Raw genomic sequence first — 25,394 nt, 5'->3', positions numbered from 1 at the left:
ATCCATAATATATGCGGCGGCAACAACAACATTTATATAATAAATATTTTCAATTCAATAATTTTGATTTTTTATTACCAAATATGTTAGTCAATCGCGGAATACTAAATGGTTATGGGATTTTAAGCCAAACTACACACAAATATAAATAAATGAAAAGCATTAAGAACGCAGAGAAGGAAACGAAAACTTATAAAAATCGGCGTTTGTTTTTTAAATAACATTTTATTTATATAAAGTTTATTTGCTTCATGGCTTCTGCTTCCATTTGTCTGGTAAATTATATAAACATGTAAATTATAGCGAAATAATGAATGCTACACAAGAAAATGGTTCGCTGTCAAACTTAAACTATTAAATTTTGAGCTGAAAATATACAAAGAGATGTTGGAAAATATTTTATCATTAGTAGATGTAGAAGGTAAATGTAAATTTCTTTAGTTCGTTGGTAATTTCGAATTTTCGATTATCTCGATGATGTGCTTAACAAATATTTCGAGGGAGTACATAGTGTGGATTAAGTTTTTAATTGATTAATTAATAGAGCATAATTAAGTAAACGTATAAAAATCATTGGCACAAGTTGCAGTCAAATTAACAATTAATTAAGAAGGAAAACGAGGGAGCTGTGTTAAAGAACTCATTTTTGTTTGCTTTCCTGCCACGGTTAGAGAGCACAGATGAATGGTATAATTTTCGTTTGCAATTGCACAGTGGGTTCCAAAAAAATATAATAAACATAGGTTTCGTTTCGTATAACATAAATTGCACTTAGCATAGAAGTTGAGAATACTTTTGGTTCTTGGAAATAAAAGCTAAATTAAAAGTAAATGTACATACAGATATATCTCTCGACCTATGACTAATTACTGTAAGTGGAAATTGTAAGTGCACTTGGTGGCTAATTCATATGTAAAAAAATAGTAAATCATAATTTTCTTTCTCTCCAGTTTCTCCATAATTATACAACAAACAATATAACAGCAACAACAATCAGGCCCCATAAACGGGGCACTCAGGTGAGCGCAATTGCAATAATGATAATCACACCAATTACGATCAGGCACAGAGTGAGCAAGTCGTTCGGCGTAATCAGGCCCACGGTGCAGGCGACAAATACGTGCTCGAGTGCAGTCCAACTGCCCCGGGTTGCACCACCAACCGCTCCAGCTCCAGCTGCATTTGCACCGGCAGCCGCCTGTGGCGCAAGTGGTGCCACAGTTCGCACCTCGCCGAAAACGGAAAGAGCCTTGCAGCTGGTGGTCGGGCGTTCATCATCATTATGATCCGCATTCGCCGGAAGTCCTTGGCGACGTTGACGTGCCTGCGTCTCAGTTACACTGCCCTCCGCTCCGTCCGCCTTTGCTTCACTGCCCGCCTGCTCTTCCCCAGTATCTGCATCATCCATCGATTTAATGGCTTCGTTGAGTGGTTCTGATTTCATTTCTGGCTCCACTTGGGTTTCGAAGTTCACTTTCAGCTCGGAAATGCTCAGGTTGAGTTGGGGCGTCTCGTAAACGATGCTCTTGCGGCGTGTGAACGGCATCACCGAGTCGCTTTCGTCGAGTTCCAGCTCCTCCAACTGATCGTACGAAATTTCGTTTAGTCCTGTTGCGTTAAGCTCTGTAGCGTCAAGATCTATGCTATCTAGCTCGTTATAGGTTTCGTTAGGAGTGTCTTCGTCAAGTCGGTTTTCGTCCAGTTCAGTTTCCTCAAGCTCCAATTCATCTAACTCATCGAACGAAGCCTCAAGCATTCTATCAATTATTTCCGATTCGTCCAGTTTAAAGTGCTTTTCGTCAAGGGAAGATTCGTTGAGTAAGCCATCGCTTACATCGATAACAGCGAATCTTAGACCGTCTACCTCATCTGGAGTGATTCTTTGCAGGGTCTCGGTGGTCAGATTGTAAACCTCTTCGCTCAGACTGACAGTTTCGTTGAGTTTTAGTTCTTCAATTACAGATACTAATTCTTCTTTCGCCAAGTCTTCGCTACCCTCCCTAGCCGCATTAATGCTTTCGTTAAGTTCTATTTCCTCCCTAAGACTCTCTTCCAACTCTTCCTCTGTGGGCAAAGGTGGAAATTCGTCGGCCCCCATGGGATCACCACCTCCCAAACACTCCGTATCCGTTTGCTCGTCATCCGTGGACTCCGAAGCACTGATGGAAACCTCGGATACGTAGTGCTCCCTGACCTGAAAGCGACTATTGTAGGTGGTCTGCAGTTCCAGTGAGGCATTCGCATGATTAGCCAGGGGATAGTCCGTGAGACTTACATTCCCCGAGTCCGGATTGGAGGAAGTCTCCTCCAGGGAGCTCAAGGAATCGAATTGGGTTAGGGATGCATTCCCCGCCCCTTCCTCGTCACGATCCATTACAATGCGAATTTTACTGGCATAGATCCGATTAAAGTTGGGCGACAGCTTCGGCGTGGACTCCACCTCCTCGTGGTCCTGCTCCGGAATCGTCTCTAGCTTATAACTATGGCTACTACAAGTGCTAGCATTATCGTTAGAGGATGGATGGGTGGTTGAGGCTGTGGTCGGGGTGCTAGTAGTAACATCAACTTGAACATTCAAAACGGGATTAGTAGCGCTTTTAGCTGGATCGAGCTGGGCGGGATTAGTAGTATTGGCAGTGGCATTGGCGTTGGCGGTTTCGGAATCAGGCGAACTCGGGGCCTCAGTGGCGGTGGCGGGATCATCTCCGTTACCTGTGGCATTATGTGTCAGCCGGCTGCGGTGCTGCTGTTTCGGTTGCTCCTCGATGCCAAAAATGGCGGCCAGCTCCTCGCTGGAGTTGTACTGCGATGGTGAGGATGTGGAGGAGCAGGAGACTCCCCTCTCCCGGTTCCTGCCCCGCCGCTCACCCACCGGCGTCAACTGGAGCGGTGGTGGCGAACCCGAGGAGACGGTTGGCTTGGACTCCTCCGCACTCGGATTGGTGGTGCTACTGATCGTATTGCTCTGACTGGTGCTCATCGTATTGGTGGTGCTAATGGTGGTGCTCTGCGGTGTGGACTGGCCCTCGTAAGAGGTGGTGCTAAATGTCTTGATCGGATCGGTGCTGGGTGCATGGTAATCGCTGCTCTGCGACTTGATGTAGTCGCTGGAGGAGTACGGATTGAAGGAGGTGATGCTCGAGGAGAGCGGACGGCTGGCGCGCGAGGGACTCGTCGACTTGGCCAGACAGTCGCTGCTCGAACTGAACGAACTGGCGGTGGTGCTCACATTGGGTGGGAAGTTCCCGCTGCCGCTGCCACTCCCACTCGTCATGCTGGGGGCGGTGGTGCGCTGATCATCGGTGGTGGTGGTCGTGTTCGAGCTGCTGCTCTTCGCCTGACGCTCGCACTCCTGCATGATCTTGTCAATCTCCTCGAGCGTCGTCGTCGGCTGGCTCTTGCCGAGATTCTCTGGAACGGGACAAACGAGAGTGGCATCAGCGGCTGCACCACCCGTTGCATTGATGGTGCTGTTGTTGCTCATATTACAGGTGGCCAGGTTGTCGTAGTCCGGATTGTTGGCCAATTCGCTCAACTGCCGCATGCAGCGCCGGGCAATATGCTCGATCTTGTCGGATTGTATGGGATCCAGCTTCTTGATGAGATGCGGCATCACCAGCTGTTCGCCACCGGCTCCAGTCTTTGTGGTTTGGGTGACCTGTAGAGCTTCCTGTACCACCACAGGTGGTTCTGTGGTCACAATGTCCTTGAGGATCTTCTCGCACACGGCATTTGCCGCCTCGGAAACCTCGTCGATGGCCCGGATGAGCTTGCCCTCTTTGTGTAGCTTCCTTAGGGGTTTGTCCTGCGATTCCTGATTCTCTTGCCCCGCATCGGGCAGGGTTTCCAGCAGCATCTGGCCACAGCGCTTGGCTGCCTCGGACACAGCTTCGATCTGCTGCAGTTCATCCTCCATTCTCTGTTGCTCGGCACTCAACTTGGGCCTGGCGGCTGTGATCAGAGCCTCCTTCCGGAGCTCATGCAGTTCTTGACTCAGCTTAATGCTACTGGCCTGCGCATCCTGGGCAATCTTGTTGAGTGCATCGTCCAACATGGGCTCAGGGGACAAACTCTTTCGGGGAGCCGGTACAGGTGGGGTTTTCTCCTCCTTGGACAAACGCTCCGGCAATTGGGCAATAGCTCCTCCCTGACTGGGATGCCTGAAGGGTATCGGATGATGCTTCCGACCCAAATCCAGTTCTTCATCCTGGGCCTTCAGCTTACGGAGCAGATCGAGTGTGGCGGGTACATCTTTGGTATCACTGCCACCTTCACCTGGCAAATTGGACATGCTGCCAGCTCTCTCAAGATTGCGAGTCAGCTCCATGTAGCTCTTGAGATCTCCGCCAGAAGGTTTCGCAGCATCTCTTTGGATGAGATTGTATATGTTGGCCGATTGGGTTCGGATGGCCCGTTGCTTCTTTTGCATGGGGTAAACGAAACTGGATTTGGGACCGGGAGGATCCTTCCTCAAGGAACGCACAGCCAGATCATCCTTAATGATGTCTGGAGAGCCCGTCTTCTTCTTCACTCTCACTGGCTCCACGTGAAGATAATCTGACTGCGGAGCAGGCACAATGGGTCCGACTGGGATGCCAAATGGCGGCTGCTTCTCCGAGGAGCGATGCTGCAGATTGGCCAACTGTAGGTTCCTGAAGGCCACATCATCTCTGACCGGATCTGGTTCTCCGGTTGGCGAATCCTCATCCTCGTAGTCATCGGCATGGGCCAAGGCAAACTTTTCGAAGTCACTGGGCGTGGGCACCCGCATTTTGGACACCACATCCAGCTTGGGTTCCGGTTTGGGCTCCGCTGGTTCAGTGAGTCCAAGAGACTTGTAAATGGCCTCCAGTTCGTTGATGGCCTCCTCCAAGTTGGCCGGCTTTTTGCGGGGGAAGTAAACAGGAAGTGCTGCTGGTGCCACTGCTGGCGTCGAGCTCATTTTGCGTTCCGGATAAACTGGCGGAGGTGCCTGTTGATGCTGCTCCCTCTTCTCCGCCACATACTCCTCGTACTTGTTGGGCAAATCCTCGCCAGATCGCCTGTTCTGATAGTGATGCGGCATGGAGTTGGTCTTGTGCACATCCCGATGGCGAATCTCCACATAGTTTTGGTTACCGCGCTCCGGAGTGGGTTTAATGTGCAGACTGCCGCAAACTATGTTATCCTGATTGGGTGAGGGATTCGCCGGTGTCGCATTTCTTTTGGGTTTCTGCACCTCGGAGTACATGGGCATGGGATAGGTTCTTAATTCACTTAGCCGCGAGCTGGAGAAGGAACGCGGCTTGGCCAAAGGCTGCTGAGGAGGGGGATTCGGCGTGGGTAGTCCACTCTTCGAGGTTCGCAATATTCCACTGGAAGCCGGCACTCCTGTGTTGTCCATCCTGCCTGCATCCATCATGTGTATGGGCTTTCTGGAGCGCGGTGTTGCATCTGCCACATAGTGGAAATCAATGCCATTCGGCAGAGATTGCTTGCCGGGTTGGGCATTCCTCTCGGAGCGGGTTATGAACCTCCTGTGATGCGGCTGCTGTTGACTCACAGGGGCACTGACTATCGACGAACTGGGCTGGGAGTTGAGCGAGTGCACCGACTGGTAGTGAGGTGGCTGCCAAATGCGATCGTCGGAGGCACAACGACTGTTGTGATCGAAGGCGTACGACACGGGACGCAGGTCTCCGGAACTGGAGCCAATCTGCCCAGTGCCTCCGCCCACGTGCACCCTCCTCAGCGGATCCCTGGGAGGCGGTGGTGGTGGCAAAGGTTTACTCTGCATCCTGCCATTCAAGTTCTGCAGATGTATGTGACTGTCGTAGCTGATGCTCCGCTTTCCATCGCTCTGCATCGCATTCTGGAGGTTCTTCTGCGGCTGCGGCTGCCACTGGACGTAGCCACTGGAGCCATTCGTTGGCTGGTAGATGGACAAAGGCAGTGGCTGGGTTTTGTACCGCTGCTGCTGCTGGTGGTGGCTCACCACTGGTGCTCCGCCATGACTTGGTTCGCCATCACGGGACAATCGCTTGTAGTACCGCTCGTTGCGAGCCGCTCGACTGCGTCGACTTTGTCCGGCAGCGGAGCCCAAGTGGATGCTCTCATCGCTGCGGTACTTGGAGAACGTGGAGGAGTTCAGCGAGATCAGCTCCTCTTCGCTGGAGTGAGCTCCTGGCGGCTTGGGACCCCGCTGCGCCGAGCGGGATTTATGCGGCTGGTAACCATTTCCCTGGGGCTGCTGCAGGAGTAATCTCCTGTCCAGGGAGTTACTAGATCGCTGGTAGTAGCCCGGTTGATTTTGGTAATAGGGTTCGGGTTGTATACTCTCCAGGGGCAGGAAGAACTCGTTGTCGATTTGCGGTTGTGGAGGATGTGGTGGAGCCTGCTCTTGCCGCGGACTCACCACGATGTGATCGAATTTGCTGCTACCTCGCGATCCCTTGCCATGCTTCCCCTTTGGCTTGCCGGCTGATTGCCGCTGGGCGGGCACAAAACCCGCCTTGCGATCCTCCTCGCTGGAGGAGGCACTCTCAGCCTCCTTCTTCTTCCGGAAAAGCCTCCCGAATGACCACTTCTGTTTGCCAGAAAGCTGTTGCGAGGATCCTCCGATGCTCTGATTGCCCCTCAGCCGATCCATGTCCTGCTCCTCGTCCTCCTCCTCCTCCTGGTGGTGGTGGTGATGGATGTCCGCTGTGGTCGTGGTGGTTGTGATCACCTTCGAATCCTGGTCGTCGGCGCTGTTCCGGTCATTGGTCAGTTGAAGCTCCCTGGGCAGCGGCAATTGTGGCCGCCAAGTGGTCTGAACAGTCTGTAAATAAATCGAGAAAAGCAATGGGTATTTAGTTTATTTTTCGTCCAAACGCAATCAAGATAAATTTATGTTTTATTTGCCCGCAAGTCGCGGAAACGAGAGGCTGATAAGATTACGTGGTGCAAACTTGTGTTAACTTGGCCCAAAGACCTCAAGATAAGCGAACCCAGTCAAGCATTTAACGATCTTCGCGGCTATCTAAAAGGTTTGAGCTTTTTTTACGACCTCACGTCGCTTGCATTTACATGACAACTAGAAAAATAACTCCATCTTGCTCAGGGTCGTTGGTCTCTTAAAAAATATTCCTCAGATCATATCCCGTAGAAGAGATTTTATCTAATAGTGGCAACATAGTGTAAAATATCAGTACGTTATGAAAACGCGCTTTCAAAAATTTGTAAAGCAACGGATCTTTTTCTCACTGTACTCTGTTCAACGTGTCAAGAAGAATTTGTATTCTTTTCTTTTTAGGCTAAAACATTTGCATACTGTCCCACGCGGTACTTCGTACTTTTTTAGTGAATTCAGAGCGGAAGCTGCCTATTATCATAGCAAATTAGACATTTAGCAGAGTACTTAGTAAACCGGGGAGGAAAAAATGGTATCTAGATAAAGGTCTTATCAGTTTGTTCATGCATAATGCATAATATATTGTTAAGTTCTTGGTAACAATTCAGCCAATTCACTCATGATCCATCAAAGCTTTTTACTCATAGACCCAAGAAGCCATTTAATCTTATCTAAAAATCCCATTTGCCAATTGAAAGGCCCCGCAAACAAATGCTGAAACTAATTAATTTAATTTATTTTACAGCCCTCTCCATACAATTTCCATTCCGGTTTTCGATTTGTTTCTTTTTTTTTGAGGATATTAAACGAAAATAAACCAAATTGCGTGTGAAATTCGTTGGGGAGGGCGCATATATGATATTTGTTTATACAGAAAGCTCTGCAATTGGGCTGATTTTGGGGCACCAGGCGGTGTGTGGGATCTGGACGCCTCATTTCCGTTGCTGACGCCATTCGAAATAGCTAAGGATGACGGCAAAATGATATTGGGGTAAAAAATATCCCAAAGGGCTGCACTTGTTTCCCCTCCAAGTGGTAAACAAAGAGCATGAGAATGAAAAAAAGCATAAAGAGATTATGCTCGTGTGGAATGATATTCGATATGGTTGGCATCTGTAAGCCAAGACGAGGATCACTTCAAATTGTCATGGAACATACTGGGTTATTAGCACTATTATATGCCCCTCCATCTGGAAGTTATGGTACAATGAAAGATCTCTTACAAGATCTTGTCAAAATGGATCAAAATATCCACCTTATCTATGGTCTCATTTGCAGAACTCTTGAAAGTAAGAAATGGTATAACAGCACCAAACAAAATTTACAAATCTTTCCCATTTGTCTTTCATAACAATTCAAAGACTCGTAAAAAATGTTAAGAACTTTTTCCACTGAATTTTGAAAAACTTCCCAGAACACATGTCCCATCTTGTGGTCACCATTCTCCTCACTTGTCAACAGTGATTTACTCATGGAAATTTATGCAAGACTTTCCCAAAGAACTTTTCAGTCAGTTCCTCAACGTGATTCACAATCGGTTTTTCGAGACTCATTATAAGTTCTGATTTAGACTATATTTATGTAAATTACATGAGAATTTTTACTGGGGAATTTACGGTCTCCTAAACAGCTGCGTAATGTCGGGCAATGTGCCAGTAAAACAGAAAATCATATATGCCCGAGTAAGATGGCCAGCACAAATCACTCATACGCAATGGCGCAAGCCGACCAAACAACAATAGGAACACATATCAAACGTGCGATTGTATCTCTGGGGAAACTATAAATAAGCACACGCAACTCCAGCTGCGAAACCGAACGAGAGATTCCCCAAACTCAAATGGCAAATCCCCAAAAAAAAAACGGGAAAAAAATCAAACGGGCAAAACGAGAAACATTTGAGAAAACTTAAAAATAAAACAGGCATCAAAAGTACAAACTGGGAGGAAAATACAAAATTCGCGCGGTATAGATCGAGGTATCTTTATAAAATACAATCCGTTCCGAGCCGATCCGTAGCGAGCACGCACGCTTTCTAGACTGATTATGGCTAAGGAAAAACTTTCCGTGAAGATCGATTCGAAGGCGACTAAAAAAGCTCCCAAAGAAGCTCCCCAAATGGGCGGTAAGAGCAGATACAGAACTTAAGAGAACCTGCGAATGGAATTCCCAAGAGTGTTTTTTACATGGTTGAGGGGCGAAAAAGAGGCGTTGCTTTATAGGAAATCCCTTTAGTTAGTCCCTAGTCCCTAGGCAAAAACGCCATTAAGTAAACAGCAAATGGAAACTAAATTGATTTTTCTACGTTCCTCCGTAGATCATGATCATTAAAAGTGTATTACGAATCCAGCCGGGCAGTCAATGAACTTCTGCCCAGCCTTTAGGCCTTTTAATTAAGGCCGAAAATACACAATTCAATTAAGTGGGCAGGGAAAACTCTTCAGGTGAAGGCGGTTCGTACACTCATCCCCCAAAAGCTGAAGCGGAAAAATACAAACTTGCACTCAGAAATAAATGGATCTCAAAATGGTGCTGTCGCCCTAGAAATTTGTGGGATTGTATCTAATAAGCATATCATATTTGCATAAAGTTCACTAAAATAATAATTATTATTATTTTAAAGGGTTTTTATATTTTACAGAAATATTAAATTAAGATTTAACTGTGCCTATTTTAAGATGCCTATTGTAAGATATTTTTATTCGAGTGCATGTCACATTTTATTTTCTGTTCTGTCGCCCGATTAACAAGCTCATTAATTTCGGGAAGGTAGAGGGGATATGGGAGCAACTTCTGGTTATGAATGTTCCCCGAAAATAGCCGCTCTATAACACTGATCGAAGATGCTCCACTTGTGTCACATAAACATGTCCGAATGATTCACTCGGCCTGTATATAAACGGTGGCTAATGCAATTATCCCTGGTCCAAGGTAGAAGAAACTGTTCAGACAGCTTGGAAAATCGAACACAAAACCACGAGCTATGCGGAAGATCTGCCCGGCGGCGAAACTAAAGTGCACTCGAAAGTGGGTGAAGTGAGTTCCATCTAATTATAGAGGAGCATTTGCTAAATATATACTATATATCTATCGTTAAGAAAGATCAGGCGCCTGAGGAATGGGGCAATATGGGTCACACTTCTCGAGAACGGGGAGTAGAGGCCTACCTGGGTAAACTCGGATAACCTTGGATGCTCTCCCGCCCACTTCAATAAAAATGTATTCAAATCGGCTTCGCTAATTCCTTTTCGCAGCTGTGCAACGCGAAGTTAATGAACTGAAACACGAATTTTTATTACATGTTTAATGGACTTCAATTTGATATTTTTGCTGGCGGGGACGACTTCAAAGCGGGCAAGATTTATGCAGCAATTGCTGTACATATCAAGGGATTTGTAGAGGGTATTTATAACACTCGGCAGTGTAGTCTGCACACCGTTTTAAGTATCTGCCACATCCGCTTGCGAAAGTATCTCCGAGCCATCAAAAGAAGTTGAATTATCTGTGCCAGAGCAGCAGAAAATCCCCCAACCTTATCGCACACGTTATGCAAAAAAAGAGCCGCAAACCCAAATGCCAAGCTGAAATTAAGAAATTTCTGTGTGGAACTGAAGTTTTGAGGCTGACAGAAACAAGTGGTTGGGCTCCACTTGGCACCACTTCTAATTCATTCGGGATGGCCCCGAACAAACGAATGTCTCTGTCTTTCTGCGGTTCGGCTCTCAAGCATGCATAATCTATACTAATTTCTCTGCCCGGAGGCGTGGGGTCAATAGCACTCCGCATTAGAACTGACCAGCTCAGCTGGAAAAACTCTGTTTCAAACTCCCTGTTCGGTGGCGACCCCTCGATTTTATTATTATTATTTATGCACAGCACGTGTTGCATTTCTTGACTGCAAGCAGATATGTTTGTTTATCCCGACGAGCTAATGACTAGTGCGTGATATTGTTGATGTTTCTGGATTCCCATTGTTTCGAGTGCGCCGCCTTGCGTGAGGGAATCGCAGAAGGGAGTATCTTTGGGATATCATATTGAACCAGGAAGTACGCTCAGCTAGCAGCGCTTTTCAGCCTTCCTCGCATTTCAAATGATGCATATTTTGTTCATTTTTCACGTCGGCCAGAGCCGAAAAATGGGAGAATTTGTTATGCTGATAAGGCTGTTTTCGGAGGGGTTATTTAAGAATTTTAGAACGTTTTTATTTTTTTCAAAAATAATTTTATTATATTACTATAAAAAGTGTTATAATTTTGAAAATTTAACTAAAAATCCTAATACTTTAATTTATTTTAATTGCCTTTTCCTGGCTAATTGCTTTCAAATATTTTCTTCTAATTTTCCCCAACGCAATTTTCCACTCGGCCAACAAAATGTTTTTCAAAATTTCTTCATTCCATAAATTCAGCAGAGTTTTTTGCTAAAAAATATTCGCTGCTCAGCGCCCAACTTTAACAGACCATGAAAACGAGAAACAATTTTTGAAAGCAGCCGCAGGCATAAAAAGTGTTTGTAGTTTTGCTGCCATTTTGTGGTGGCTGTAATTTCATAAGAAAATAAAAATTCTGCGTAGCCGACGCATGGAAATATATTTTGCATAATTAAACGAAAAAGAAAAAAAAAACAGAAAACATAATAAGACAACAAACAACTCGTCGCTTTCGTTTTCAAATGGCGGGGCGTTGAACTTTTCCCAGAAAAGCCGCGTTTGACATGAGATCTTGGGCCTTTGCCTATTGGTTTACACTTTGCCTTGCTGGGCTGTTTGTTATACAAAACCGACTTTCACTGGGAGTCATTAATTTTCACCCCAATTCGAGTGTGAGCCAAAGAAATCAGCGTTTGATCCACACACACATGTAAATCGATTTTTAATTGCCCCGAAATGCTCGTTGGGAAATGCAAAGCGTAACAAGCAGGTGGTAAGTATGAATTTAAATTTATGAAAATTATTTGTCAGATTATAAAGCCCCCCGTTTTTGGAGGGGGCGATCAGAGATCAGAGATTGAGTTGGAAAGCTGGCTAATTTGTAGCGTTTAGCTAAGTTTGAGTCGATAGGAAAACACAAAATCTGCATAATTACGCGAAACTGTTGAAGGCCTTTTGCGTAAGCTTATGTTATTCGATATGGAGTCGTGGGATTTGGGGTTTGGGATTTTATTTTGGATGAATGAAATGTTAATCGGAGCAACAGGTTGGTTCGTCTGTGATGGCTCAATCGATGCTTAAACCGAAGATTTTGGATTATGAATGGAGTATAGGGCCCCAATTCAATAAAAAAAAATATTTCATGTGTTAAAAGCTGACTCTTCCAGAATAAATACATTTTATTGGAGGTTTAAAAAGTAATTTTAGTCAATAACCGCACTTTAAATTTAGTTCGAATTTTTATGTTTTTTAACAATTAAAATACTGTGATTTATTAAGGCTTATTGTACAGATTAAAAAACATAACAAATTCACATAATAATTTTGAAAAAAGTAAATATTGAATATATATAAATTTTTGTTGGACTTGCGGGTTCAATTAGCATCTCAAATTCCAAATAAATTTATTTTCCCCGAGTTGGCTGTTCACTTAACGCCTTGACAGATTCGTGTGTTTGTTGAAAGAACTCTGAGACGATTTCCTTCTGTCTCATCTCAGGTCGCAGAACAAAGTCTTTGAAAAGTAATTTCAAAAGTTTGTTTAGTTTCGCGTGGGCCGCGAATGAAGTCGTATAATTTTTATGACCGTTTAGGGCCAGCAGGGAAAAACTCCATCAAAGACTGGGAAAGACTTTTAAACAAACACAGAGCGCGATCTTTGTTACAGTTCACAAAGCGGAACATTTTTACTGTAAAGACGAGGCAGAAAATGCATTTTTTGCACGCTTTCAAGTCGTTTAATGCGGTTCAACTTGTTTTTTGTGCTGCGTTGTGAGATTAACAAGCCATTAACACGTCTCGGATCTCGAATACTTTCAGTCCCAAGACCTTGACCCAGCCATCTGAAAAAAAAACACAAAATCGGGGCTATCGAGGGGAAAGAGAATTCCCCTACCAACTTCAATGTCAAACGGGGCGTATGCCGGAATTAATTATGAATTGCTTAAGGCACTTGTTCGAAAAATAATACACTATATGGTTGTACAACATTAACAACACGAAAGAAACGTGCATCTTCTTGCGCTATCCAGCTATTTCCGTAATATTTCTTGGGTTGAAAATACTCGAAATGGCTTTTGCCATGGCCCCAAAAAAATAATATTCACATCATCATTTTGTTTATAATGCGTACACACAGAAATTGAGCGGCAGCCAAACGAGATGTTGGCTCGTATTTTAGTTGGCATCTTTGAGTTTGTTTTGGAGGTGTGTTAGAGGAAGATTGAATAGGTTTTGGGTAATGAATATTTTACATTCAAAGTTGATGAACTAATGACGTAAATTGCTTGGTTGAGAACCAACCAATCAGGAAAAACTGAATAAAAGATGCTTTAATTCAGAAGAGATATTTATAAAGCATATCTAGTACTTTTTTGAATTTATTTTGTTTAAAATTCAAATACGTGACTGATCACTTTTTCCCGCACCCATTTACTGTCTCAGCACTTTATTTCAGCACCTTATTTAAGTATCGACAGTTTTCCGCCCCAATTTTTAAATTTTTACTCGGTGATAATTTTCAAAAAATTTCTTTTCGAATTTCAGAGTGTGTTTCTTTTTCAATTTTCTTTACTTTTCTGACAGACAGTGAAGTTAAAAGCTAGAGAAAATTTCTTTGGCGGAAAATCGAGATGTGAACATATTATAAATATATGTGGAAAGACCGCATAGGAATATATTTAGTTAATACCGGCAAAATTCGTATATATGAGAGGAGATTTGCGAATGAAAAATGCGAATCTTTGGCGAATGAATCACTTTTGAATCAGATGTGGCAACCTGAATTTCTTTTCTATGTGTGCCGAATCAAATAGTTCTTGTTATTTACGAGGCCCGAGGGCAAGGCCAAGTTTGGCATATGTTTTTAGACCTCGGCTAGACAAGAGACTACTGACTGGTAAAAAAGGAAGCCGACAATTTGCATGCGAGAGCGCGATGGGCATTAAAATTAATTTCACATATCGCGCCGAGCAGTTTTAAACATCCTTTGAGCGGGTAAAAATAGCCGGAAGCGGGCATTTTACATTTCCGCTTGGCAACACAGGCCGCAATTGAATGGACTGAATGATTACGGTTCGGTTTACCCCAGAAATGGCCAAATTACATGGTAAACTTTTCAATCTTCACAGTCAATGCATCGGGCCAAACAAACTGTGAACGTGGATACCTGGATGCATGGATACTTGGCTTACATGGAGGCACATCTGGCAGGTGGTCTAGATTTTGTGGCCCAAGGTTCGAGCCTTCATTGCGGATTAGTTGCAATTATTGTGGCCTCTTGACATTCTTCTTTATGAAAGACAGGCAGCGGTCAACACAAACACTCAGCTCTTACGCACTATCGATTTTTATTTCTTTTTTTTATTTTTTGCCCAGGCTTAAACCTATTTAAAGACCCACAGTTCCAAAGAGTGTCATCGATTTGCGTTGTTTGTGTTTGGTGTTTGACAATAAAAAGTAGCCGACATCATCGAATGGAAGACGGCTCTAAAGATATATCATCGAACTTGCCCTTAAGGGGCTTCAATTAAACGACCAAATGGTCAACTGGCCAAAGGGGACTGCGATAAAGAGCAATAAACTAGGGGCTAAACCGAGTAATTAAAAAGCGAACCCCATCTGATTTAGTTTGTTTTGTCCTCTCCTTCCCAGCCGAATTGTTGCTATTGAACTTAATTGGATTTGGTAATTACTGGATACAGAAATGGGTGAAAAAGAGTAACAGAAAACCGAGAAGAAATCAAAATTGGAAAATTGTTTTCTTTATGTAATTGCACCCAGCGATTGCTTCATCGGGTTTCAATTGAATTTCGAAATGAATTTTTATTTATCATAACAAACTGTTCGTGGTGAGCCACATAAAAGTGCATTCAATGCAAATAGCACAGTAAAAATGGTTTCAAAATACTGAAAAAACAATCGAGTGCACAGGCAAGTCTGCAATTGAAGGGGGGAAAAATAAAATAAAATTTACGCCCATGTTTTTCTGTGCAACCCATCCTGATCTAGATCTTAAGATATCACTCTGCTTTTTCCTTCCCCTCTTCATCGCTTCACTGGACCACACATTGCTTTTTCTAGTAATTTTCCATTATATTTTCCATCTACTTTTTACGAGATTATTTTTCCACTTAATGCCAAAGATTTAGCTGTCGACCGCGACGATCACGTAATATATTTTATTTGCTCAGGCGACGTGCACACGGCAACTCGGAATAATAAAAACAAATTGGAACCCGCCTAAGAACAGGCATATTGGCCAGGTTTTTCATATATGTTGAAATCTTAAAGGAGTACAAGTTTTCCCCTTTATTCGCTTTTATCCCAGCAACAAAGAAAACAAATCATAGCTCTATTCGGCATGCCATTCAACGTGAGACAACAATTACACAACTCTCCCTCACCAAAAACATGGCCATAAAAGCCCATTTCATCAATGTCAGGCGCAGGGGACTGCCCTCAGCCCCCCAATCTCCTCCTGACATGTGTCATGGGTACCTGGACATGCACATCAACATCAGCATATGAAGCGTATTTGTGATTTCTTTTTATTTTCCAGCTGAAACACGTGCGGCAATTATATGGCCAGCCAATAATTTCGCTTAATAATACACAAAAAGCGCTGATACAGTGGTTCAATCGAACATAACATTATGGTCATTAAGCTAAACTTTTTTAACGCATTTCTTTGCAGACATTTGAAGGTCATGGGGCAGCAGTAAGCCATGTTCATGACTCTCGAGCGTTTGCATCGATTAAATTAAATATAGATAAAGGCACAACAATCAAACTAATGCCTGCCGCGACTCGTGGCCTCAGTCGTCATGGAAAAAATACAAATACGAAACAAGTTTTCCTCGCAGGTCTATCGAATTACATTGGAGCGTGAGTTCCGCTTTTAAAAACGATTCTAGGCGGGAAATATATACGCCTGATTCGCTACGTTCGTTCAAATGAAATGCTATGGAAAACTCCGAAATAAAAGACTCTTACGCCTCCGAAAAACACCTAACAAATGGCTTTTGATTGCATTAAGAACCACGCCTCGAAGGCAATGAACTTGAGGGCTCGTAAAATATTCAAATTCAAAGGTATCCCCTCTTTTTCCAATTGATAGGCCATGAAATGCGTGTGTCGAAGATAAATCATGCACAGAAAATCCAGAAGAAAGGCCCGCGGAGAAAGAAACAGGTAGGAATCAAATGCGTAGGGTATTTATGTTTTCTCTATTCTTCAGCCTTTGGCCATTTCAAGGAATTACAGAATCCTGTTCTCCAGTTTCAGGTAGTTGTAGGTGTGCCGCCTCATTGTTTGCTGCAACCTCATAAAAATGTTTGTTTCGAAAAGAGATACAAAGGCATTTCGGGGATGGTTCCAAAAAGGGTTCCCCCGAACTTTAATTGCGTGTTCAGGACTTCGGGGTAATTAAATTGATACATATTTCATGTCAGGGGAATGCGGAATTGTATGGTCCACACCCCAGAGAAGAGAGGAAAGGAATCTGAAAAGAGGATGGAAGCCTCGCCCAAAACACAAACAGAATTCCACAAGGCTTAGCCGGGGACTTAAGCTGGCCAAGATCAAATGGCCAGTGACTCTTATTACCCACCGAACCGAGCCGAACCAATCCCAACCCAACCCAATTTGAATCCAAAACCACAGACGTTATTTGAGGATCATCAACTCGTTCATGTGTAAATCTAGAGCAAATCCATATCAATATCAGTTTAGACGATCCCACGTCTCGTCTTCCCCAAGTTGTTGACCCAGTGTAACGGCAATCCAGGGTTTTAGCGATAGCCAAGCATCACATTCACTTTAGAATTTCATTATTTTTTCCCCCTTTTCAATAACATAAAATTCTGGAAAAAATCGTTTTTGATGTATGGGGCTTTCGGTTCCGAGTTCTTATCGACTTGGACGCAATATCATTTGTCAAAGTGTCAACTGCGGGCATTGTTTGTGTTTATTTAGTCTGGTGTGGCATCTTCGTTTTGCCCTTTGTTTTTCGCTGTCTGTCCGAAATCTGAGCATTGAAAATTGAGTAATATGCCTGGATTGTTGGTATGCGGGCCCCTTTCCGACGAGATGGAGATGGAGATGGGTTAGTCGAGATTGGCGGGGAGTGATGCGGCATTTTATAATAATGCAGAGAATAAGAACGATGAGACACGCTATGGGGGATTGGCTTTTTGCCGTTGCAGGCAGGTCCAAAAGATTGAAAATTCATTGCTTCTCCGACAAGGCCGGTAGCTCAAAGTGGATAAGGGGCACATGCAGTTGAAAAAAGATCAAGATTGCTGCTTGATGGAAAGTCAAGGCAAACGGATTTTGAAAAGTTCTTAGATGGTCTTCGCTTCAAAAGCTTTTAAGTATGGAAACTTTATAAGAAAATGTGAAAAATTAACGTCGAATGCCATTAAAGTCATATGTTAAGTACTTAACCTATAGTTCTCATCTACTCCCAAGTTATAAAAGAAATCTATCAACTTCGTAGAGCCGCTTTCATTCGCCTTGATTGATCTTATAACTCGGAGATTTATTTTCCCAATACATTTTTTAATGAGTCATATATCACAATGCCCGAAACTGAAGCAAGTCTCGTTAATGTAATTAAATGTAACCCATTTTTGGCAACCAGTCTCAGACGAATTTTGCGCACTTGACACCTGAAGTGTCGTCACCTGTCGCCCGAGCAGACCTTTCACAGAAAAGCCAGACATTTATAGCCGCAAATTGATTATACAACTCACCATTTACCAGTAAATGGTTTCTGGCCGAAAGGTGTATTAACATTGACCGCAGTTAAAATTGCAATTTCACACGATCCGGGGAGTGAAAGAGGGGGACGGACACCCACCTGAGCAGACTAATTGCAGGTGGGCCCAAAAGTTGGCGAGTTGGCGTTTTCTGGCCCAAAGAAATTTCATTGTAGTGGTGATTTATGCTCGAGTGTTTTGACAACAGGCCCAAGACTTTCAAAACGATTTATTTGGCTTTTTGCAAATCATTTTCCAAATTGAAATTGGGTTAATTGAGCTTGACTTTGAACAGTTAAAAGGGTAAAAGAATGTTTGTGTGTAGGCTGGTTGCCAGAGAAATGTGCAGATAGAACGTAGAGAGATGGAGAGTTTGGGAATCGATCTGTACGTCTGAAGTCTTACAAATGCAATTTGTGGTTTCAAAACGTCTTGAATGAAAGCCCCCTCCCATACAAACTGAACGCCTGAGTAGCCTGAGGAAAAGATGCTGGAAACGGGGAGAAATAATGGCTTTAAAATGGTAATACTGATACGCTCAGGTAACTAAGTGGGCAAGTGGATCAATTCCAAGACTTCTCAATTCCTCTGCAGATCTGCAGAGAACTGTTAGAGTGTTAGATGTCAACTTTCCACATGATTGATGAACCATCGGGAACGGCTAAAGAATATTTCAAACACACTCCGCTGGCTAATCAAAGAACTATCACAATAGAACCAGAGATTTTCACTTCATTAGGTGCGTCTTTGTCCCAGGAGGAGAAGCTATGGAGGTATATCGGTAAAGGCCAAACTATCCACCGTTAAATAGTTTTTCTTTTGGTATTTTCGTAATTTACCTGATTAAATGCATTGATCATTAGGCGTTCTCCGTCGAGCGAGGGAAAAACTAGTTTACAGAATCCAGATAGTGGCAGGAAGCTGCTGCTGGCACACACAAAAATTTTCGTCGAAGGTAAGCCACATTTTCAACACAAAACATAGAGAACACAGCCGAAAAAAACACAATGAACTGAGGAGACACCTGCTGTCCAAGCCGTTAGCAGTTAGCTACCGCCGCACAATGGACCCAAGTCCGAGTCGAGGTGGAGGTATCTATGCGGTATGCAACCTGTAGATATGCGCTTTATAATTGCATGAACCGCTGCACCAACTGACCCACTTCGGCTACCATACCTTACTATACAACACGATAGAACCCCAGTCTTGGGCACCCGCAGTCGCACCATAATAAAGCTGGTTCAGCGGCTTCTGTGGGCCCCCAAAACAAAAAAAGACACAAAAATAGAAAAATTAAATAAGGTAAATTAGTTTCAAAGCAAATGTAAGCCCGCATGAACGAACAACGAGTTAGGCGATAATTTATGCAATGAACTTTTCAACCAAAACAGAGTTATCTTTTCTTGTTCACTCTGGCAGCTAAAAGAAAATTCAAATTTTAAGTGGAAAAAATCAGCTTTTCAGCATGGACACGCTGCGCCAGAAGATTTCCGAGCTGTTTAATAATCCCCTGGGCACAAAGGATGAGGTTATACAAAGTCCCAACCTTGGAGAGGCCATAACATCGGAGGTTTCGAGTCAGGAAACCGAGAAGCCAGACGACAACTCTTCAACCGATACCTCGGAAGCCATAACCTCTGCGGACTTGCCCACCCCCGATCTGAAGTTGCAAAAGTTCAAGAAAGAACATTACAAGCCTATAAACTACGAACTGGAGTTCGTGGACTTTGTGGAACGCAATGCTCCCAAGGGATTTTCCAAGAAGATAATGGATATGTTGCCCTATTTGCAAGCCAGCTTTTTGTCCTGGCCAGCATTTTGGCTTTGGCGCGGCTACAATTGGCAATCGAAACGGAAAACAGAGAGGATTGGTCTTTACATTCAAAGGGTGAGAAAATCTTGATTTTTATATTACATTTAAAAACTATTATTTTTTCAGACCTATCAGCAGGCCAAACTGATGCAGTTGGCCATCTTAGCCACTGGCTTACTAACGGTTTCAATGGGTCAAACTGCCGGCATACCAATTAAATTGGAAACGGTCGACCATAACAAGCCAGCAGAAGATATTGAAGACACCTCTTAGCCCCGGTAAGCCTTGATAAATCTTTCTATCTTGACACAAAATTATTCTGAAATTTCTTTTTCAAATAAATTCCAAAAATGGGCATCCAGAACTTTTACGGCCATCTGAAGGATAAAATTCTGAAGACAACAAAAAAGGAGGAAGCAGCCAGGGAAGTGGCCAGCCCACCCCAAGTGCATAATCTTGGCGAGGAGATACGTCTATTGGTGCATTCCAAAGCCTTTGAGAATGCCTACAGTACTGCCGCCCCCTTTCTCTTTGCCAGCCTGGGGGCGTGGCCAGGCTATTGGCTTTTCAGAGGAATGGATTATCACGTACATCGATCGCATGTACCATTGCCCATCTATATAAGACAGGCAAGTGGAAGCACCTACTTGTTTATTCCTCTGATCTAAAAATATTTATCCCATAGACTTACTATCAAGCCAAAGTGGTGCAGCTTTTCATTATATTGGCTGGAACCTATACAGTTTTCAGAAATAATCGTAATAAACTGCGATTGATGAACTCAACATCTTAGAAACTGCGATGAACTTCCTTTGGACGGTCCCAAAGAAAATAGAAAAGCAGAACATCTGGAAGCTGAACTTTTAATTTGAGAAACACAATTTAAACATAAAATAAATTTCAGAATCAGAATAATTTTCTACATGTTACGGGAGACGATTGGTCGGATTCCTCGTTTTCGGATCGAGAGTCCTCCTCCTCGCTTTCCTTGCTTCCAACACCGTCCCTAATGGCCTTGATGGCTTCCGCTAAAGCACGAGAAGAAACACCCTGGTCGATCAGTTCCATGCAGATTTTGAGGGAATCTTTGCTTAATCCAGTATTCACCAACTGCGATATGGCGTGCAGCACAGACAAGGTGGCTTCGGATTTAGCAAGTTGCGAATTTTCAGACATTTTGGGTGTGATAATTCTAGATTTAATTTTTATGTATTTCGGAGAATTCTTTTTGAATTTTTGATTAAAATATGCGATGCCTTAACACTTGTGATACAAAATAAAATGACAGTTTCAACAAGGGTTACTATTTGATCACGAGGGTATCATAAGAGCCTAACAGTTTTTTAAAACATTTATTTATCTATTATCTATTTTAATAAAATGCCTTAAAAACTGTAAAGTTTCTGGAATTTAAAACTACATTTTAGTTAAAATTTCTGTTAGTTAAAGGGTATTTAAACCCATAAAATTAGCTTCTAAGGACTAAAAGAAATATAAAAATGATTAATGATCCTGGGTATGTCAAAATATTAGCATTATTATTGTAATTGAAATCCAAAGCCAACATTTCGTTCTGCTGAAGCGAACACCGGATACCTAACCGTATTCCATTAGCGGCTGTAAATGGTAACACCGTTTCAAGTTCAGAGTGCAGTAATGAGAGCCACCTGCTCCAGTGAACCCCTATGCGTTCGTCATACGATCTACCCGCCGCCGAGTGGAAAGATAAATTAGCTACAAATTAAACAAATTATATACGCTAGAGAGGCACGCACACACAGTTTTCGCAGCGGAGGGGGAACTCTTGAGCAAAGAAATCTCAGCTGGCGGACAATTAAAAAACGCTTAAATGAAGATCTTTTTCAGTCGGCGAGTGCAGTGCCGCCAGCATGTGATAAGTAAGAGCAAACACTTAATTACGAGAGGGAGATCTATTGTAGCGCTTGGCCTCACCTGTATGAGATACATTTTCCGCTTCTACTTTTTTCGTTGCTCCGCACACAGACGAATGCTAATTATGCAGCATCTGAATCTTGAAGATACTGCGATGATGAAGTGGTTACTGTTTTGCTCTACTTGGAATGCAGTTCACTTTTTATGGGTTCAATTAGAAACCGAAAAAGAAGGCGTTCTCGGGGCTTTCTCACTTAATGAAAATCAATTGAAAAACGTTTTCACTGCGAGTATCTAGAACTTCACTTGAGAGCGAAGCGATTCCCAGCATTAACTGAGGCGTTCCAAAATCATAAGAGTTGGCCGTGTCCTATTGTACAGTTTTATATAGTCGGGCTATATAAAAGGCAATTAGTCAGCGGGCGCGTAAAAACCGAAACTTGAAAAGGAAGTGGTGTATATATTGAACCCTATTTTCTTGTGGCAGGTTGGTGGGTTAACCCGATCGAGGGGGTTGCAGATACACGTATGTATAAACTTTTGAGAGGGTGTTTTTTTCCTGTTTAACACACTTTGCTCGCTATGGCAATGGGTCTTACAAATGCCTTCACAAGGTGTTGTTCACACACGAAATCGATCAAACAAATATTTTCAAACACAATTGGCCAGCTCAATGTATGGGAACTTGAGCGGTCTTTTGGTATTTCGCGGTTTCTCCTCGATGTTTGTTTATGCTTTAGTTTATTTACACAATTATTTACAGGTCGTTGCTTTGGGTATAGTACGTTGCTTAGTGCATATTTTAGTGTGTTTACTATGTGAATTCTTTTTCTTATTTATTTTAATGTTAATATAGTTTTCGTTAACGCGTTTGCATGACCATCGTGTCTGTGAGTTAGGCGCGAACTGAATTGAAATTCCGCTGGGTTGCGGCCACAAAGTGTGCTGTGGATTGTATCTCATGGATTCCATGCAACCTCATTATGAGGTTCGCTTCGAACATGTTGGGAAATATCGGACAGGTTGGGCACCGTTTTGGAATGTACGGACACAAGATTCTTGGGCCTGCTCTTGAAATCGCTTCGACATTTCTTGCTGTCACAACTTCGGCATTCGGATTATTCCGGGGGCTGGAGGCGCCCACTAGGAATTTAGTTAATTTGTTGATTATTCCGAGCACTATGAGGCCAGAAATTGGGCTTAATGAATGCTAAATGCTTTTAATGGGTGAAAGGCTAAGGGATGATAGGCATGTGGCGTAAGTTCTGGGGTTGGTCGTGTGATAAGATGGATTTAAGAAAGCAAAAAACAAACTAAAAAAATTGTAATACAATTTGTAAAGCTTCAACTTAAGAAGTAATAATATCGCTTATATTTATTTTGAAAGACTAAAATAAATTTAGTTTGTGCTTTATTTTAAAATATATTTTTTTCTTCTCCAAAAAAACCTTTTCCAGTTTTCACGATGCTTTTCCCAACCCAATCTAGCCCAAAACCTCATAGCTATTTATCTCCCCACACCCAGTCGCAAATCCCAGCTTGTGGAACGCATTGCAACAGGTTCGCCGGGCATAAAAATAAAAGCTGCAAAAAATTGGTAAGGCGAAAAAAAAGAGACCATATTAATTAATACCGATCGGCCGACAGACCCACCGAACTCAGTCGAAGGAGAGAAGTGCGTAAGTGAAATAAAGGAAAACAGGAAATTATTCGCAGCAAAAGTTGCGAAATATTTCATAACCTGTCAGCCAAGCCAGGCAAAGATGACAAAACTGCGGATGGATAAGATGGCATCTTGCAAAGAAATTTCACCCAAATATGGAGGGGAAGGGGGCGTGTCGCGGTCAGTAATTGCACACCCTTGAAATCAGCCTGAAAAACCGCATTCAATTTGCGAAAATGAAAATGAAATGGAAAACGAAACTTGGGGCTGCTTTTGGCCAATTTCTTTGGCCATGCCTGCCCGATCTTCTGGCATCTTGTGGCACAAATGTGTGGCACCGTGATAAATGCACCGCATAAGACGGCGAAAATAAAATCAAAATAAGCTGAACACAAAAAACCTGCAATCAGCAAACGAAAGTGAAACAAAAGCGCCGACGAGCGAGTCAGAGAGACAGGGAAGGAGACATCGGGAACGTTAAGCGAAAAACTTGCAATTTCCATTTTAAATACGCAACAACTTTCGGCTAGAGGCAGGCTGCACAGGCCACAAGGAGTCCAAGTCGCTGGATTCCCCGCCTCGGCAGCTGCTCAAAAAGCTATAAAGGGAGGGGCGGGAGGCACTGGATCTTAGGACCAGACCCTGGCCTACACTGGGGAAAAGACTCATTAGGGAAAAGTTAAGGAAAATCCCTGGATTTTGAAAAAATTGTATAAGGTGTCGGAAAGTAGGCAACAAAATATATTTTAAATTGGTTCTTTTTTATTGCTTACTCTTTGACACCAGTATGTTCGTTTCAAAATCTTTATTTTGCAATTACCACCCCATATGTACTTAGTATTCCTCTCTGTGTAAAAATGCACAACAAACGACTTGGGCCGCAAACTCCTCGACTCGGCGATTTGTTGTCTGTGGATCGTCTGGCTCTTGATTGGAGCTGCCCTCCAGGAACCGGAGAAGCAGCAGCAGCGGCAGAAGGAGGAGGAGTAGTTTAGGGAGCCGTAGGAGTCTGGGCGGATTGGCGCTCTTTTGTTGGGTATGTCATCAGCATAAATTTTGCCTCGCATTCATCATAATTTCCTTGCATTTAATTTGTATCATAAATTGTCTGCTTTACTCTAGGAGCGGACTGAGATTGCGAAGGGCCAAGGCTATAAAATCTGATATATGAAATCTTCAATTAGTTCTGGGGGCGGGAGAGCTTTACTTCTTTTCATTTTTGCCAAGTTCCCAAGCAAGTTCATTGAACGACTGGCATTTTTCACTTTCACTTTAAGCAGCGGCAGCAGGAGGGAAATGGGAAATGCAGGTTCAATGGTCACGCACTTGGCAAAACAGCAGCAAAAGCTAATTGACATCCCTAGCCGGTGTCTGATTACCCAGCAGATTTTGCAAATGAGCCGGGCAAACATTAGTACCAAAAAAAGATACAAGCCCAGACACTTGAGACCCAACGAAATGCATTCGCCAGATACAAAGATACACAGATACAAAGTACTCGACGCACGTTTGAATGCTGTGTTTTACAGCGATCAATAACAACAAAAGAGGCAGACTGTCTGGGCCGCGATGGGATCGTTGTTGGCCAGGTTAAAGATCGTTAGGCGCGACAAGGGGTCAGGTAGTGGTGGTTGAGCCAAGGAGATACGATGCTCATGATAATCAAGGAGTGGAGGGTACCTCTCCGGTTTATTTCCCTCGTATTTTGCTAGCCGCCTGACCAAATGAGCCAATAATTTTATTGGTCGCGACTGGTAACCATAATCAGTGCTTGCATTGATTGGAAAATCCATTATGGGCCTCACTTTATTTTTTTTTTTAGACTGCACATGCTAATGGCTCCCTTTTTATGTGTAAACCACTTCCTCGGAGGAACCGGATTATGTAAGTCCTCGCCAAGGGGAAGTCCTAAGTAAACAAATCCACACCGTTTTTTTATTGACTTACGCAATGATTTCCTTTGATTGCCTTTGGCCCAAAAAACAGAGATATCGGTGAAACTTACCTGCAAGAAAGGAAGAGGACAGACAGATGGAATTCGTCATATGGCATGGTAGGTATGCTTTATAGTAGCATACATGATATGCGTGGAAATGATTAAGCAATTTCCGTTGACATGCAATTTCCCAAGTGGACCAGAAGAGAGTGAGAGTGCGGCGATAGCGAAATATCTGCAATTGCAATCGCTCATAAATCAAGTTTGCTCAATAGAGGTTTCCATTCGGTTCGGTTTATGGCGACAGATT

The 25,394-nt window shown here is 43.2% G+C and overlaps 4 protein-coding genes across 11 annotated transcripts in view; 2 read left to right on the top strand and 2 right to left on the bottom strand.

Annotated features, from left to right (window-relative positions):
• Positions 1 to 25,394, bottom strand: part of LOC108034501 (supervillin) — a 122,961-nt gene that overhangs the window by 90,819 nt on the left and 6,748 nt on the right. For 3 of the 8 annotated variants that reach the window (XM_017109411.3, XM_017109406.3, XM_017109410.3), the window contains exons 1-2: positions 21,546 to 22,382; positions 2,713 to 6,799 (exon numbers count right to left, since the gene is read on the bottom strand). In XM_017109411.3, the coding sequence (XP_016964900.1) occupies positions 2,713 to 6,799; positions 21,546 to 21,560 (4,102 nt within the window). In that variant the 5' untranslated portion in view covers positions 21,561 to 22,382. Of the gene's footprint in view, positions 1 to 2,712; positions 6,800 to 8,811; positions 8,889 to 21,545; positions 22,383 to 25,394 lie in introns of those variants that run through there. The other 5 variants (XM_044095257.2, XM_044095260.2, XM_044095259.2 and 2 more) reach the window with 4 other exon arrangements.
• LOC108034507 (uncharacterized) lies at positions 19,163 to 20,103 on the top strand. The gene is made up of 3 exons (XM_017109427.3): positions 19,163 to 19,667; positions 19,719 to 19,870; positions 19,955 to 20,103. The coding sequence occupies exons 1-2, from the start codon at positions 19,245 to 19,247 to the stop codon at positions 19,863 to 19,865; spliced, it is 570 nt and encodes a 189-aa protein (XP_016964916.1). The 5' UTR covers positions 19,163 to 19,244; the 3' UTR covers positions 19,866 to 19,870; positions 19,955 to 20,103.
• LOC108034382 (uncharacterized) lies at positions 19,885 to 20,507 on the top strand. Its single transcript, XM_017109266.3, has 2 exons — positions 19,885 to 20,221; positions 20,278 to 20,507. The coding sequence occupies exons 1-2, from the start codon at positions 19,943 to 19,945 to the stop codon at positions 20,383 to 20,385; spliced, it is 387 nt and encodes a 128-aa protein (XP_016964755.1). The 5' UTR covers positions 19,885 to 19,942; the 3' UTR covers positions 20,386 to 20,507.
• On the bottom strand, positions 20,442 to 20,881 carry LOC108034508 (uncharacterized). The gene has a single exon (XM_017109429.3). The coding sequence runs from the start codon at positions 20,766 to 20,768 to the stop codon at positions 20,499 to 20,501; it is 270 nt and encodes an 89-aa protein (XP_016964918.1). The 5' UTR covers positions 20,769 to 20,881; the 3' UTR covers positions 20,442 to 20,498.

This window comes from Drosophila biarmipes, chromosome 3L (assembly GCF_025231255.1).
Source record: "Drosophila biarmipes strain raj3 chromosome 3L, RU_DBia_V1.1, whole genome shotgun sequence".
Lineage (NCBI taxonomy): Eukaryota > Metazoa > Arthropoda > Insecta > Diptera > Drosophilidae > Drosophila > Drosophila biarmipes.
Note: the sequence above shows the minus strand (reverse complement) of the source record. Positions and strands in the feature narration are given on the sequence as shown.

What these genes read in the sequence shown, in the direction of transcription:
- LOC108034507 (XM_017109427.3), top strand. Translation starts at nt 19,245, where the DNA reads ATGGACACGCTGCGCCAGAAGATTTCCGAGCTGTTTAATAATCCCCTG. An exon ending in TTGGTCTTTACATTCAAAGG is followed by an intron (nt 19,668 to 19,718) that starts GTGAGAAAATCT and finishes TTATTTTTTCAG; the next exon opens with ACCTATCAGCAGGCCAAACT.
- LOC108034382 (XM_017109266.3), top strand. Translation starts at nt 19,943, where the DNA reads ATGGGCATCCAGAACTTTTACGGCCATCTGAAGGATAAAATTCTGAAG. An exon ending in TGCCCATCTATATAAGACAG is followed by an intron (nt 20,222 to 20,277) that starts GCAAGTGGAAGC and finishes TTTATCCCATAG; the next exon opens with ACTTACTATCAAGCCAAAGT.
- LOC108034508 (XM_017109429.3), bottom strand. Translation starts at nt 20,768, where the DNA reads ATGTCTGAAAATTCGCAACTTGCTAAATCCGAAGCCACCTTGTCTGTG.